Below are 13,870 nucleotides of genomic sequence, written 5' to 3'. Positions count from 1 at the left end.
GAGGAGGATTGTTGGGGTCATATGAGGAAGAAGAAAATGAATATTTAAAATGTCCCTTGCCCTAGCCAGTTTGGCTCAGTGGATAGAGCGTCAGCCTGCAGACTGAAAGGTCCCGGTCAAGGATTCCGGTCAAGGGCACATGCCCAGGTTGCAGGCTCGATTCTCACTAGGGAGCTTGCAGGAGGCAGCCGATCAATGGTTCTCTCTCATCATTGATGTTTCTCTCTCTTCCTCTCTGAAATCAATACAAATTATAATTAAATAAATAAATAAATAAATAAAATAAAGTGTCCCTAGCTGGCTTAAGCCCAATTTTTCAAAGCTAGTTCTCCAGACCCTTTAGTCTTCATAACCTTGACAGGTGTCACACAAACATTCACACACATGCATGTAGGAGCACACCCACGCTGGCAACAAAGGCTACCTGAAAACATCGAGGCCATTGACACTGAGAGTCCATTCTTTGACATGTGAGTCAGGTTAGATCCTTCGCTACCATCTGTGTAATAATGATTATAAAAAGGGGCCCTTTAGTATTCAGACAGGAAGTAAATCAATGAAAATGACAGTTTTCTGTACCAAATATTCCTGGAATCAGGACTTGACTTTTGCTCTAAAAGATGAAACTGATTTTAGGAACTTAAATTTACAGGTATACTTTACAGGTATACTTTTCACTATAGCTTTGGTTCTCAACCAGGGAAAGATTTTGCCAGATTTTATCATTGGCAATGTCTGGAGACATTTTTTATTGTCATGGTTGTGCTATGAGCATCTTGTGGGTAGAGGCCGGGATGATGCTAAATATCCCATAATGCACAGGACAGTCTATCACAACAAAAAATTATGGGTTTAGAGTTTGAGAAACCCTGCCTTAAAAGAAAATCCTTTTCTTTTAAGGATTTCTGTTTGGAGCTGACTAGAGACTTAGTTGATTAAACATCTTTTCTGGGACCACTGGTGTATTTCATGCCACCTCCAGGCAAGCTATTTCAAATTTGGCTCCTCCCAGCTTATGCAGCTTCCTCTGCCTCTTTGCTTTGCTACAAGGGGCAGACTTATCTACACCCAGCGAAGCAGCATGTTTTAAAATTACCTTAATATCACCCTCATGAAATTCTGTTGATTCCAAAAGAGAAGCAGGACCTTTTTATTTTATTTTATTTTAATTTGGAGATCAAGTCAATCACAGACTGTGGTAAAATAAAAAATACATATTTGGTTTCTGGACCAGTTCCTAGCACAGAGCTCCTAAAATTCATTATTTCCTAAGTGACAGGAATGTCTTCTGTTACCCATAATGAGCCCCTTTCTATGAGCTTATACTATTTAACAGGGGGACTCTTGGGGACATCCAGATAGCTTGGGTAGGTCTGGTTACCAGAAGAAATTTTAGCCACAACCCCAATTTCGCAGGAGGAGAGAGGGCCTGCAGATTAAGTTTAATCATTAATGGCCAAAGATTTAATCACTCATGCCTGCACAATGAAAGCTTGATAAAAACTTACAGTGATGGGGACTGGGGGAGCCTGCTCGTTGGTGAACATATTGATAGGACAGTGGCACACACTGACTCCACAGGACAGAGGTTCCTATGGACACTCTGGGACCTTGCCCTACCCACCTCTCCATGCAGCTGTTCATTTTTACCCTTTATGATAAACTATAATTGTAAATATAGTGCTCTCCTGAGTTCTGAGTCATTCTAGCGAATTACTGAACCTGAGTAGGGCGTCATGGGAACTCCTGAATTTGTAGTTGGCTAGGGAGACATGTGGTGATCCTGGTGACCCATCTATGGCTGGTATTTAAGCAGGGATAGTCTCATGGGATTATGATCTTAAGCTGTGAGGGCAGGTCTGTGCTCCAGAAGTCAGTGTTAGAACTGAATTGTAGGACACTCAGAGTTGGTGTCAGAGAATTGGAGAATCATTGTTGGAAAACCACATACAAACAAAAAAAATGAGTTTTAAGTGACTACTACTGTTATGAATAGAAATCAGATATATTAAGGAGAATATAGAAGGAAGATTTCCCGGAAACCTGGAAAAGTATGAGTAAAAATTCTATTTCTGAATGGAGAAGAAACCCAGCTACCACACCTAGAGGTCTGTGCAGGTGAATGGTTCTCTGGATTAGGGTAAACAGGAAATCAAAGCCTCATTCGATAAAAGATCTATCTATTCATCATCATGTTACAATGGAGAATTACAAGTACACTTCACCCTCTGTACGAAAATCACTTGGTTTTAGCCATGGGGGGAAAGCTATGGCCCTGAACTGCTGTTTTTTGTTTGTCAGTTTGTTGCACTGATGGAAACTCAAAGAAATCTATGATTTGCAGAAATGAATGAACCCATTAATCATAGGTTAACCTAATTTAACAACTGCCTTCCCAGATTATGACCCTCCCCTTCTCTATGCAGATATCTGTTATCCTTGGGTAAGGATTAACAAAACAAACAACAAAAGTTTGTCATTCTGCTAAGCAATTTGCCACTGAGAGAACAGAAAATAAAGCTCTACTTTGTAAACTTAATTTTTTTCCTTTTTTGCTTCCCCTCCCCATTCAGTGACTCTGTTCTTTTCTCTTAGGATTATAATAAAGCTCCTTTTAAACACTTTGAAACAATTTCAGTTGTGTTATGGAATACAAGACAATAGGATGCTAATTTCATGTAGGTATGGGCCAGCCCAAGGCTCTTAGCAGGAGGAATCCAAGGGAGAATCCAAAAGAAAAGTGCAGCCCTAACCGGCTTGGCTCAGTGGATAAAGCGTCAGCCTGCAGACCAGAAGGGTCCCGGGTTCGATTCCAGCCAGGGGCACGTGCCTGGGTTGCGGGCTCAATCCCCAGTACAGGGCAAGCAGGAGGCAGCCAATCAATGATTCTCTCTCATCATTGATGTTTCTATCTCTCTCTCCTCCCTTTCTCTCTGAAATCAATAAAGAAATATATTTAAAAAAAAGAAGGGGGAAAAAAAGGTGCAATGGAGGAAGAAGCACCAGGGGACTTCAACGACCAGTCCACTCCACCCGCAACACTTCCTTTCGGTGTCCTTTTCTGCTTAAATTTAAAAGGGGGTTTGTCTTTAGCAAGAGAGGCTGTCCCTTACAATAACCCACAACATTCCACCATGGACCATGCTGAAGATCACTACTGAGGGAAAACTTCTCAGCCTATAATTCACAATTAAAAGAAACCGGTAATGAAAGCGCCCTTGAAACAAAGTGCCACTTCTTACCTTGGATTTCAAATTCATCAACCTCATCAGCGGAGCCAGAGTCAGAGAACTGTGTGGAATCACGAGAGCTGAACTGGGAGCTGCTGGAAGTGACCCGACAGCCTGTTAACGTCAAAAAAAGGGGAGGAGGGAATAAACAGGACAGAAAAACGTCTCCTACTTCTTCAGGGGTCACAACAAAAGGGACTTGGTATGATGTCAGCGGAGAAGTAAACACAACCCTGGGACAGATGCTGGGGAGGTGGAAACTGGTTCTGCTTGCTGGCCGATCTTTCATTCATGAAGTTTATAAAGTTTCATGTAAACAGTAGGTACTATTATCTGGGAAGGGAATCTGGGGCCAACGGTCTTAGCTCTCCTCCTATCAGAAACCTATTTTTTGGAAGATATTGCTGAGGTAGGAAATGGATGAAGTCTCGGACTCCGGTCTGGTAGAAAAAAATAAAACCTAGAAAATCTTTTCTGACAGAAGAGGAACCCTTGGCTTGGTGATAACCTCTCAAGTTAAGTCAGAAAAGAAAACCCAGGAGGCACCAAGTTCTCCTGAGGCAGGAAGAAGCAGGAAGAGAGGTATTCCGAGCCTCACTCACTTCCATGCTCGGTCTCCTGGTACCCAGGGAGCAGGTTCTTGGTGCGGATCTGCTGGCGGCGAAGGCGGATCTTCTGCTTCAGTTCCTGGATCTCTCTATCGCTGTCTTCCCCCTCCTCTTCCTCCTCTTCCAGACACTGGCTCATCATGTTGCACTTCATTAATTCAATGGCAGCAATCAAGGACTCTGAGATACTGAAGTGGGCATTCTCCTGGGGGAAGGAGAGCACCAAAGAAGTTGTTCAGCAAGGGGTCAGAAGTATTAAACTCCCCGCTGATTACACTGTCGGAAGGAAAGCTTCTAAGGCACAGGCTGCTGTTCTTCCAAATAGCCAGGGGAAATGCGCAATTCTACTATAAGGACAGCTGATGACCAGAAAACCTGTTCTACATTCTCTTTGCTCGCATACCTGTTCATGCCTGGCCTCCTGTCCTATTTTCCACATAAAAATATGACAGAGCAGAGTCTTACATTTCCTATCAGGGTCTTTCCTAAAGCCATACAGCGGTACACAGAATATTAAGTTAAATGTGATGTCTCAACATAAAGTGCTACAATTTGTAAGCTATAAAATTCTACAGGAACATTATTTATTACACTAGAGGCCCAAGGCACGAAATTTGTGCAAGGGGCTCAGCCCTCGCAGCCCCGGCTGCCTCGAGGCCCCGTGGCCCCGCCCACTGGTTGGTCCGGAAGGTCGTTCCGTCTTTCGGTATAATTAGCATATTAGCTCTTTATTATATAGGATAGCTGAGCTTTAAAACAAAATATAGAAGTTGGCTCTGGAAAGAGTTGTTCCCTCAGGTTCCAGGGTCAAGGGAACAACAAGCAGGTGGCTCAAATTCAATCCTTCTCTGTCCATGGCAGCTTCTAAGACAAAATCAATAATATTTCTGGACTTGATGAGGAGCACAACTCCCTGAAGAGTTCTCCAAGGATAGAATTTGCTGAGCTTATCTTTACTGTGAACTTACCTTTTCTATAGTCTATACTCATGTTACTGCAGTGTGCCCCAAGACCTCTTTCAAACAAATGGTGGCCTAGCCAGTTTGGCTCAGTGGATAGGGCATTGGCCCTCGGACTGAAGGGTCCCCAGTTCAATGCCAGTCAAGGGCACGTACCTGGGTTTCAGGCTCGATTCCCCGCCCTAGTCGGGTGCCTGTGGGAGGCAACTAATCAATATGTCTCTCTCACATCGATGCTTCTCTCTCTCTGTCTCTCCCCCTTCTCTCCCCTCTCTCTAAAACTCAATGGAAAAATATCCTCAGATGAGGATTAACATAAAAAAAAAAATAGAACAAACGGCACCGCCGCCCCTCAGATCTCCTGACTCAAGAGCGCTTAGATTCTTTAGATTCCTCACCTTTTCCAGGTCTGCACAGCTGCCAAAGTCTTGCTCGGACAGGTAGCTGATAAGGGACTGTCCTTCTGATGGCCTTCGGAACATGCCTTCACCTGAGCATAGGTACTGTCCACCCTCTGTGGGCAAATGGAATGTGAATATGAAAAGCTCTGCTTTGAAAAGCAAATCTGTTTGACAGTCACGCTTCTTCAAGAAATCTGATGTTTTTACCATTAATGATAATCTTGAGTTTTCCCGCATAACAGGTTGGACGAAAAGATATCTACCTTCTAAAGGAATTCCTCTGAATTTCAAATCCCACAGCACAAAGCCTCCTGGTTAAAGAATGATGGAATGGAAAGCGCCTGGAGAAAATTCTTTTACCACCTAAATTTAAGATGACATACTCGCTCTCCTACCCCACACAAAAAAGGAAAACAAAAACCTGTGCTGAGAATCAGACAAGGAAACAACTGGCTTCTTCTTACAGCTGATTTCCATGTGGAGCTCATCTTCTGGTAATTAAGCCCAGACACTCAAAGGCCTCTTCTCAAGGTCCCTCTCACCCACTCAGAGAGCCATTCCATCTGGCTCAACAGACATTCCTAGTGATAACACCCATAGCATAAGAGGGGGTGGGACCACTAAGTCAGAGAGGAGCAGAGAAACGGAGGGGCAGTGTGATTTCTATCACAGGGGTTGAACTGATGGAAGGGAGAGAGATACTGTATGGTGAGTACCCTCCACAGAGCTGAGACGAGCCACACAGCTCAGAGTGTAGCAGGCACAAGGGGAGAGCAAAGACACAATTGCAGTCCTGCCTTCCTAGTACTCACCATACTCCATGTACAGAGAGCTGGGTGTGCTGACGTCACTGCTTTGGCCAGAGTAGGACAAGGGGCCTCTCAACTTCGACTTATCATTGCAGGATTCTAGTGTCAGTGGCCACCAGGAGTAAAAACACACACACATGAGCAACAGTTACATTTCCAACTCTGGCTTTTCAACATTTAACTGCTCCCATTCCCGAAGCCCTCCCAAACAGGAGAGAGGTGGCACACCAACAGGGAACAGTCCAAGAATGCAGGGACACATGGGAAATCGGTATATTCCAAGGGGAAAAGAGAAAAAACGGGACCCAAAATGAAACACAAAGGGGAAAAATAAATCAAATGAAAGTGGATTTATGAATTCAGTCCTCTGTTCTTCCATCTTCTTACCAAATGTTCCCTAAGTATCTATCCTCTTGACAAACCAATTTATAAAACTGTCTTCAATTGGTAAAACAAAGTATAAGCACATTGAAACTTCACTGATACCTTGACACGAGGTTTTAAACAATATCAGAAGGGTTAAATTCACCTAGGAAATACGAAACTGTGGCTTCCCTTCAACCTGAAATGTAAATGTGTCCTACTTACAAATTTAACCCATTTCTGAATGGGCAGAACAGCAAAACAAAATCCAGCAATGTCCTTAACACAAGCACCAAGACAATGCTAGAGAAAGCAAGGAGGATGCCTGGAACCAAAGGGCTGGAGGCCCAGCCTTACTGGAGAAGGAAGAGGGGGGTTTTAAGAGAAAGCTGGCAAAGTATGAAGTGCATGGATAGAAGTTTTCAAGGAACAGTGAGAGTTGAGAGCGGAGGAATAGCAGTAGGCAGGGCTCGCAGGAAATGAGAAAACTGATATTCTCCGAAGGGAAACAAAATTCCAGTGTCACAGAAGGAAGAGCAGGCGGGAAAGCAGCTGGGTGCCTGAGAAATGAGCTGTATGCTCAGGGAGGATGAATGACTGAGCTGCATCCAACCCATTTCCCTGACAGACGGTGCCAACTGGTCAGCTGCTCCCCTCACAAAATATGCTACTACGTGGTGAGAGATAACGTGTGTTCTCCTGGGCCTCTAAGATTTCCAGGGGTCCTGGCAGTGGGTTCTGCTCCTCACTACCGAACTGAAGCAAAAACCAGCAGTTCCCACGATGCCTTGTTAACAAACCAGGACTTGGGAAGGACCTCTGAGGTCCCCAGTCAAACTCAGTGAACAACAGAAACTCCAACACCAGCACCCTATTTCCTTACAATACGTAAAGGCCATCCGGCTGGCTTACTGAGCTTTCTACCTCCTGATGCTGGCCCGTTCAACGGAAATGAAATCGGTCACTTGAAATGCCCTCTTACACTTTCTCATCTCCTCAAGAACAATGCTCCTTTAAACAATGGTCTCACAGACTTACTCCTCTTTAACCTGATCTTTTCCAAGCTAACATACCCAGGGGCTTTACCCATTACCAGGAGAACATGGTTTTCAGTCCTCCCTCACCACTCTGTTTTGCTGACACATTCCAGTGTAATATCTCCATGCATTATGGTACAATATTCAGTTTGAACATACTGTGACAACCAAAGAAACAGACCAAGTCACTAGAAAAATCCTCTGCAATGGCTGGAATGAGGGGTGGGGAGAACCCGATGAAGGAAGACGGGTGACAGAAAAGGGAAATAGGAGCGGCCAAACGCATGCATCCACATCCAAGACCACAGAAAGGGAAGAAGACCCATTCTGGTGTTAATTCAAGGAAAATACAGAAAGCTGTTCTAAGTACTCAGTTATAAGAAAAAGTCTGCCGGTTTCATCATGATGCCTTAGACAATAGAGCAGCTTCGGTTTCATCTTTGGACAAACAGGACTGACAAGTCTTGACTCTGCCTCCCAGAGCAGCTGGGAGACTGAATGAAGTATTTGGAAGTCGTGGGCCGAAAACACATCATGCAAAACGTTGGTGTAGTTTTACACACAGGTCCAAGCATCACAGCAGGACCAGACTAGCCAGACTTGACTTGACACCAGAATGGAAAAGGAGGTTCTGAACCAAGCACGCTGGTGACAGAGGAGCAGCGGGAGGAGGTGGTACACAGAAAGGAGGAGGACTGGCTCCCAAACCTGCAATGGGATCTTCAACTATAATGGTGATATTCCTGGGGCCTCCTGTACGTAGACAGACAGGTGCAGAGAGTCCAGGTGGAGGAAATGAGAATAGAGAAAGTGAGAAAAAGAGTGTCCTACCTAGCCAGGTGGGGATTTAACTCCCAAGAGGGAACCCATGTGCTGAAGGAGGGAGGGCTTGTCCAAGAAGCTGCACGTGACCCACACTCCCTCAGACCCCTCTGCCTGGGTTTTCTCTCGCTCCCTTTCCAGTGCAGGTTACCGTGGTTTCTGGAATCCAAGTGGATTCAGGAATGAGGACAGGGAAGTATTACATGCTCAAAGACCAGTTGCCTGGCGTGCAGTGGACACCGGGCCCACTGCAGGAGATGTGAATGGAGACTCTAACCCAAGCGCTCTTCACATCTAAAACAACTTGTGCGAAGACAGGCTTTGACTTGGAGTTTATTTTCTAAAGAGTTCCAATAAGCCAAACCATGTTTTTGACAGGAAAATAGGGACAAAAGTTTGCTATTGAGAAGTTTCAGATGAGGGCCTTAGCTCTCACTTTCCTAGAAATTACAAAGAGAAATCAATGGCAGCTCTAGTTGCTAAAGGAAATCCTTTTTTTTGTCTTTGATTTTTTTATATTTTATTTCTGGGGTTTTCCCACTCAGAACTGGCTGTAAGCACAATGGAAATCCTCTTACAAACGAAACCCAACCAAAGCCTGCCAGACACCAACAACCCTGGAGAGATGGTGGCAGGAAGATGGCAAAAGCAGTGAGATCCACCTTCCCTGTGCCTACAGTCCTCTCTGCTGCTAGCAGCTGGTGTTTGTGTGAGGGAGGTCTCTGTGGCCAGGCCTCCTTACCTGACAGCCTTCCAACCGGAATCAGTGATACACAGTCTGCCCTGCCTACTTGTTTACTAGGTCACATCACCCCAAACCCACTACATCCCTAGTTTCAATAAGGAAACCCTAGTATCACGTGGCCTCTCTCATGTTGGTAACATGCTGACCAAACTACTCAGGAATCACCGGAAGGGGAGGAATTTAATGGGATTATTTTTAAAACTTATTAGTACTTCCCCTCTGTCTGAAAGATACATTTAAAACTCAAACTGTGATGAGTCACACTGTGTATGCGCTGATGCTAAAGAACTAGTGAAAGAATCCAGGAAAGCATTTCCTATTTAGCAATGTATAAAGGAACAAACATAAGTACTCTGAGAGAGATCCTTGGGTAACCCTATTAGATCACAAACTTCTCTCTTTTGTTAGAAGCATAACTTCTCTTTCTGCCATTTGAAGATCCTTCCGCCCTAAGAAAAATTCAGGAAACCACCTTCCTAACTAGGGGCTGGTGATGAACATTACCTGGGGCTCCTCTGGAGACGATGTTGGTATCCGAGTGGGAGCGAGTATGGCTCTTCTTTGTTCCGCTGGTGACAGTGAGTGCCTGTCCCTCTGAGAAGCTGGACCTGCGAGGGACACTGGACAGCTGGCTCTGCCCACCTCCCTCTTGGTCCACTAAGGAAGCAGCAGCAGAAGCTGGCTTCTGGGAACTGCTGGAGGAGAACAAATTGGAGCTGCTGCTCTCAGCATTGCTGCTGTGACTCTGACAACTGGCGGTCCGGCCTCGGGAGTCCAGGTTGCCGATGGCCAAGTACTCGGGCCCCTCACTGGCGTCACTTGGGGAATCATTCTGGCTGCTGACCCAGGATGACTCTAAGGGGCTGGTCAGAGTGCTGGAGCTCATCCCATTTGGAGTTGAAGGGGAATCCCTGGCTAATGCAGAGACTGGAAGCAGAGGGGCTTGGATGGTTTCATCCTTTGCTGGGGAAACGTGCCCTCGGCTTTCTTGAGGTTTCCGGGGAGGGCCAGAGAGAGAAAAGGAAGTAGATCTTCTTTCTAGGATATAAAAAGAAAGGGAAGGGAAAGGTGACCTGGAAGCCTTTGGTATATGTGAAGGGCTTCTCCACAACTAAGGTTCAAACTCCCTATCATTAATAGGTGCTCAGAACACATGGCGTCACCTTAGAAAAGGTAAGGTGAGTAAAAAATTACTTAGAAGCAGCTAAGTCAAGAGAATGAGCTCTTGAGACAGTGACTTCATGGCTTATTAATATGCATTCCTCATCTAAAATGAGCAATAGTAACATTTACCTCACAGGACTGTTTTGAGGATCAACTGAGATAATACATATAAACTGATTATAACAGAGCCCTGCACGTGGTAGGCATTCAATACACGCTGGCTGTTATTATTGAAATGCATTCTTGGCAATGAAGATTAGAAACACAGGGGACTCTAAAACCACCTCTCTTTCCTCTGTTACTTTAATGATTCTACTGAATTACCTTAGGCTAGTTGCTATACACCTTTTTAAGATCTCCACTATTAAGACATGAAGTTTGACAAACTACACCAACTCAAGGCTCTATCTAGACCCAGCTTGTGAGCACCCACAAAGTCTTCTTCTTTCCAGTCTAGGAATACATGTCATAGCTACCTTGTCCTGCTCCCATACCTGGGCCGTGGTTGGGTACGGATTGGTGGAGGCTAGAGAAGGACCCAAAATAGGAATGCTGAGCGGAGCTGGTTGGAGGAGTACAAGTGGAACCAGGCAGAGCTGTCAGGCTCTGGCTCTTTGTCACCAGCAGTGGGCTCTCATGCTTTCTGGCAAACTAAAAAAAAAAAAAAAAACTTGTATTTTATTTCCAGCATATGCTGGAAGTTGACACATAATTAATGAAAGTTTGTTGAATTAGTTTATTCTTCATGGAATTAAATTGCTCCTACTGTATTTGCAGAGAAAGACTGGCTATTTTGGCTCATGTAGAATGTCACTGCTTTCCTGTGCCAGGTTTTAAAAAAAACTTTTTTTTAAAAAAAAAAAAAAAAAAAAAAAAAAGTGTCAGAGTCAAGGGTCAAGGATAGAGGTTCTCAGAGAGGCACTAAGCACTACGGAAACACTGGTAGAAGCTGGCCTTTGGCAGCAGGCGTGGACTGCTATGCACATGGAGTCAGAAGTCAGACCAGGGTTCAAATCCAGGTCCTATCACTTGTAAGTTATTTGCTCCAAACTCTGGACAAGTGTCTTATTTACTCCACCCTCAGTGGCCTCCTTTATAAAGTGTGATTAATGGCAACCTTAGAGAGTTGTGATGATTAAGTGAGATGATGTATGAACTGTGCATAGCACCATGCCTGGCACATACAGAGTATGGTAACTAAGCATAAACATTTTAAAACCAGGAAAGGTAGGGGATACCTCCTTAAAAGAAGTAGGGACTGTGATTCCATTCTAGCCGAGGCACTGATATTAGTGTTGGGGTAAGTGAACTAGAGAGTTAATAATAAGCAACATCAAGCAACAACATTTTCTTTATGCTTCAAAGACAAAAATGATCCAGTATAATACTAGACCATATTAGGTCTGATGCTATAAATCCTCCTCCTGATTCAAAATCATCCCTCTTCTCCCAGTGCTTTAACAAGCCTGCCTCTAAGGAGGTGCTTACTCAAACTAAGGATTTCTAAAACAGTTTAAAAAAATAGACACCTCCCTTCTCAGGCAGACCTAAACTTAGACTTTTACTTCGACAGGTGCTTAACAGTACCTCCCCTTCTTTTCCAAGTGTTTTTGTTTGTTTGTTTGTTTGTTTGTTTTAATGAAAGCCTTTAAGTTTACAACTAAGTAAGGAAACAGCTGGCTACAGAGGGCTGCATCCGGGGAGGCCTGGGAGGCCGGCATAAACACAGGTAACTCCTCTCCCCCTTTACCATGGACGCATCAATCTGGGCCAGCAGGCGGGGGTTGTTCTGTTCCACTGCTTCTAGGCACTGCAGCATGGCTGTGACGTGGGCATCGCTTAGCAGGAAAGCAGTATCTGGGGAGAGAGAAGCAACCAGTGAGGGAGCCAACAGGGAGTCCTTCAGCTTCCCTGTACGGCCCCGGGAGAAGCTCAGGAAAGGAGCGAGGGAAAAGGCAAACATGCCTTGAGCAGAATCAGGCCACTGTGGAGAGAAGCGGGGCCAGAGACAAATAAAGTAGGCGAGAGGCTAAGTAATGTCTGGTATAGGAGAGAGGCCTGCACAAGAGGCTTCAAACTCAGAATGACCAGATTTTAATCCTGGCTCTGGCAATTATCTAACCTTCTTGAATCTACTTACCTGATTGGAAAACAGGGATATTTAATACCCAACTTTCAGGGCTGTTGTTAAAAAGTAATGTATAAAAAGTATGTAACAGTGACTGGAACATAGAAACGCTGTCAGTAGCTTATGGGTTTGTGGTGTGTACGGGAGTAGGGGGATACGTTTGTGTATTACATAGGAAGTGAGAGAGAAGACTGGCTACATGTTTCTTATTAGAATCTCTATGGCATCAAGTAAAATATGAGACCTTGGGATAGAGTCTTTAAAGGAAGGGTAAAGTGGAAAACAACGAGGGGATCTATGCCACAGTCCTGGCCACGTGACCTCTGCCTACCTGTGTAGAACTTCCTGATGTACTGTCTATCCCCCAGCAGAGGTCGGAGCTGAGCGGAGAGGCAGTGGCACTGTAGGCTGTGCTGCAGCCACAGCTCTGCAATGACACGCTCATTCACGCCGTCAGTGCTGCTCTGGCCATTCTCGTGCAAGTTGATGAACTAGGAGGCAAAAAAGGCATGAGTCAAACCATGTATACAGGTAAAAACACAGCAAGACTGAGGCCGGCAGACCTGAGAACTAAATTGAGACAGGTTAAAAGGAGGCAATCACAGGCATTTTTCCTCCAGCTAGCATCTACAGGTTACTGAGGAAGGAGAGGGAAGGAAGGGATTAATGGCTCCACAGCTGGATTGGGCCACTGGAGCGGGGCTAAGCAGTTAAAAGCTAATAGGCAGTTCCTAGAAAAAAGAAAGCTCCTACATCTGTCGCTATGTGCTAACTCCAAAGGAGCATCTTTCTTGGGGTGCTCAGAAGAAGGGTAAACTTGATCTTTTCCTTCTTGCACAGAGTCCTCTATTTCAGACGGCCTTCAGAAAAGGATGTAACAAAGACCTGGGGGAAAGAATCTAGAAAAATGCCACCAAAGAGAAACCTCTTTTGGCCTCTAGCCACAGCATTCTCTATTTGGAACCTCCTTCTGCTTGGCTGTTTCTGAAAGCAAGGTCTCAGGCCAGGGTCAGTGCAAAAACAGGATGGATGGTCATTTCAAGCAGCTTCTAAGAGTAAATGACCATAGCAATATATTTTATAAAAGAAAATTAGAGGGGGCTTTGGTGGGGAAAGTGAAGACAAAAACATCTCCATAAAAAAATCACTGGGCTCTGGTCTCTTCTTCATAAAAAAGGATAGTGTAAGACCTATCCTTGTTATTTGGTTCCCTTACCATTTAAAAACAAGTTACTAACCCTAACCGGTTTGGCTCAGTGGATAGAGCGTCGGCCTGCAGACTGAAGGGTCCCAGGTTCGATTCTGGCCAAGGGCATGTACCTTGGTTGCAGGCATGTCCCCAGTGGGAAGTATGCAGGAGGCAGCTGATCGATGTTGCTCTCTCATCGATGTTTCTCTATCATCGATGTTTCTGACTCTCCCTCTCCCTTCCTCTCTGTAAAAAATCAATAACATATACTAAAAAACAAACAAAACAAAAAACAAGTTACTGCCCAGCCAGTGTGGCTCGGTGGTTGAGTGTTGACCTATGAACCAGGAGGTCATGGTTCAATTCCCGGTCAGGGCACATGCCAGGGTTGCAGACTCGGTCCCCAGTGGGGGTG

The 13,870-nt window shown here is 44.8% G+C and overlaps 1 protein-coding gene across 1 annotated transcript in view; it reads right to left on the bottom strand.

Moving 5' to 3' along the window:
* RUBCN (RUN and cysteine rich domain containing beclin 1 interacting protein) overlaps nt 1–13,870 on the bottom strand; it is a 29,983-nt gene that overhangs the window by 14,670 nt on the left and 1,443 nt on the right. The window contains 10 exon segments of the mRNA XM_015571306.1: nt 425–499; nt 3,243–3,344; nt 3,833–4,043; nt 5,196–5,311; nt 6,011–6,106; nt 8,116–8,160; nt 9,479–10,012; nt 10,633–10,789; nt 11,889–11,995; nt 12,598–12,757. Of these exon segments, the coding sequence (XP_015426792.1) occupies nt 425–499; nt 3,243–3,344; nt 3,833–4,043; nt 5,196–5,311; nt 6,011–6,106; nt 8,116–8,160; nt 9,479–10,012; nt 10,633–10,789; nt 11,889–11,995; nt 12,598–12,757 (1,603 nt within the window).

The sequence above is a fragment of the Myotis davidii genome, unplaced genomic scaffold, assembly GCF_000327345.1.
Source record: "Myotis davidii unplaced genomic scaffold, ASM32734v1 scaffold9, whole genome shotgun sequence".
Classification (NCBI taxonomy): domain Eukaryota; kingdom Metazoa; phylum Chordata; class Mammalia; order Chiroptera; family Vespertilionidae; genus Myotis; species Myotis davidii.
The sequence above is the reverse complement of the archived record's forward strand: the minus strand, read 5'-3'. Positions and strand labels throughout refer to the sequence as shown.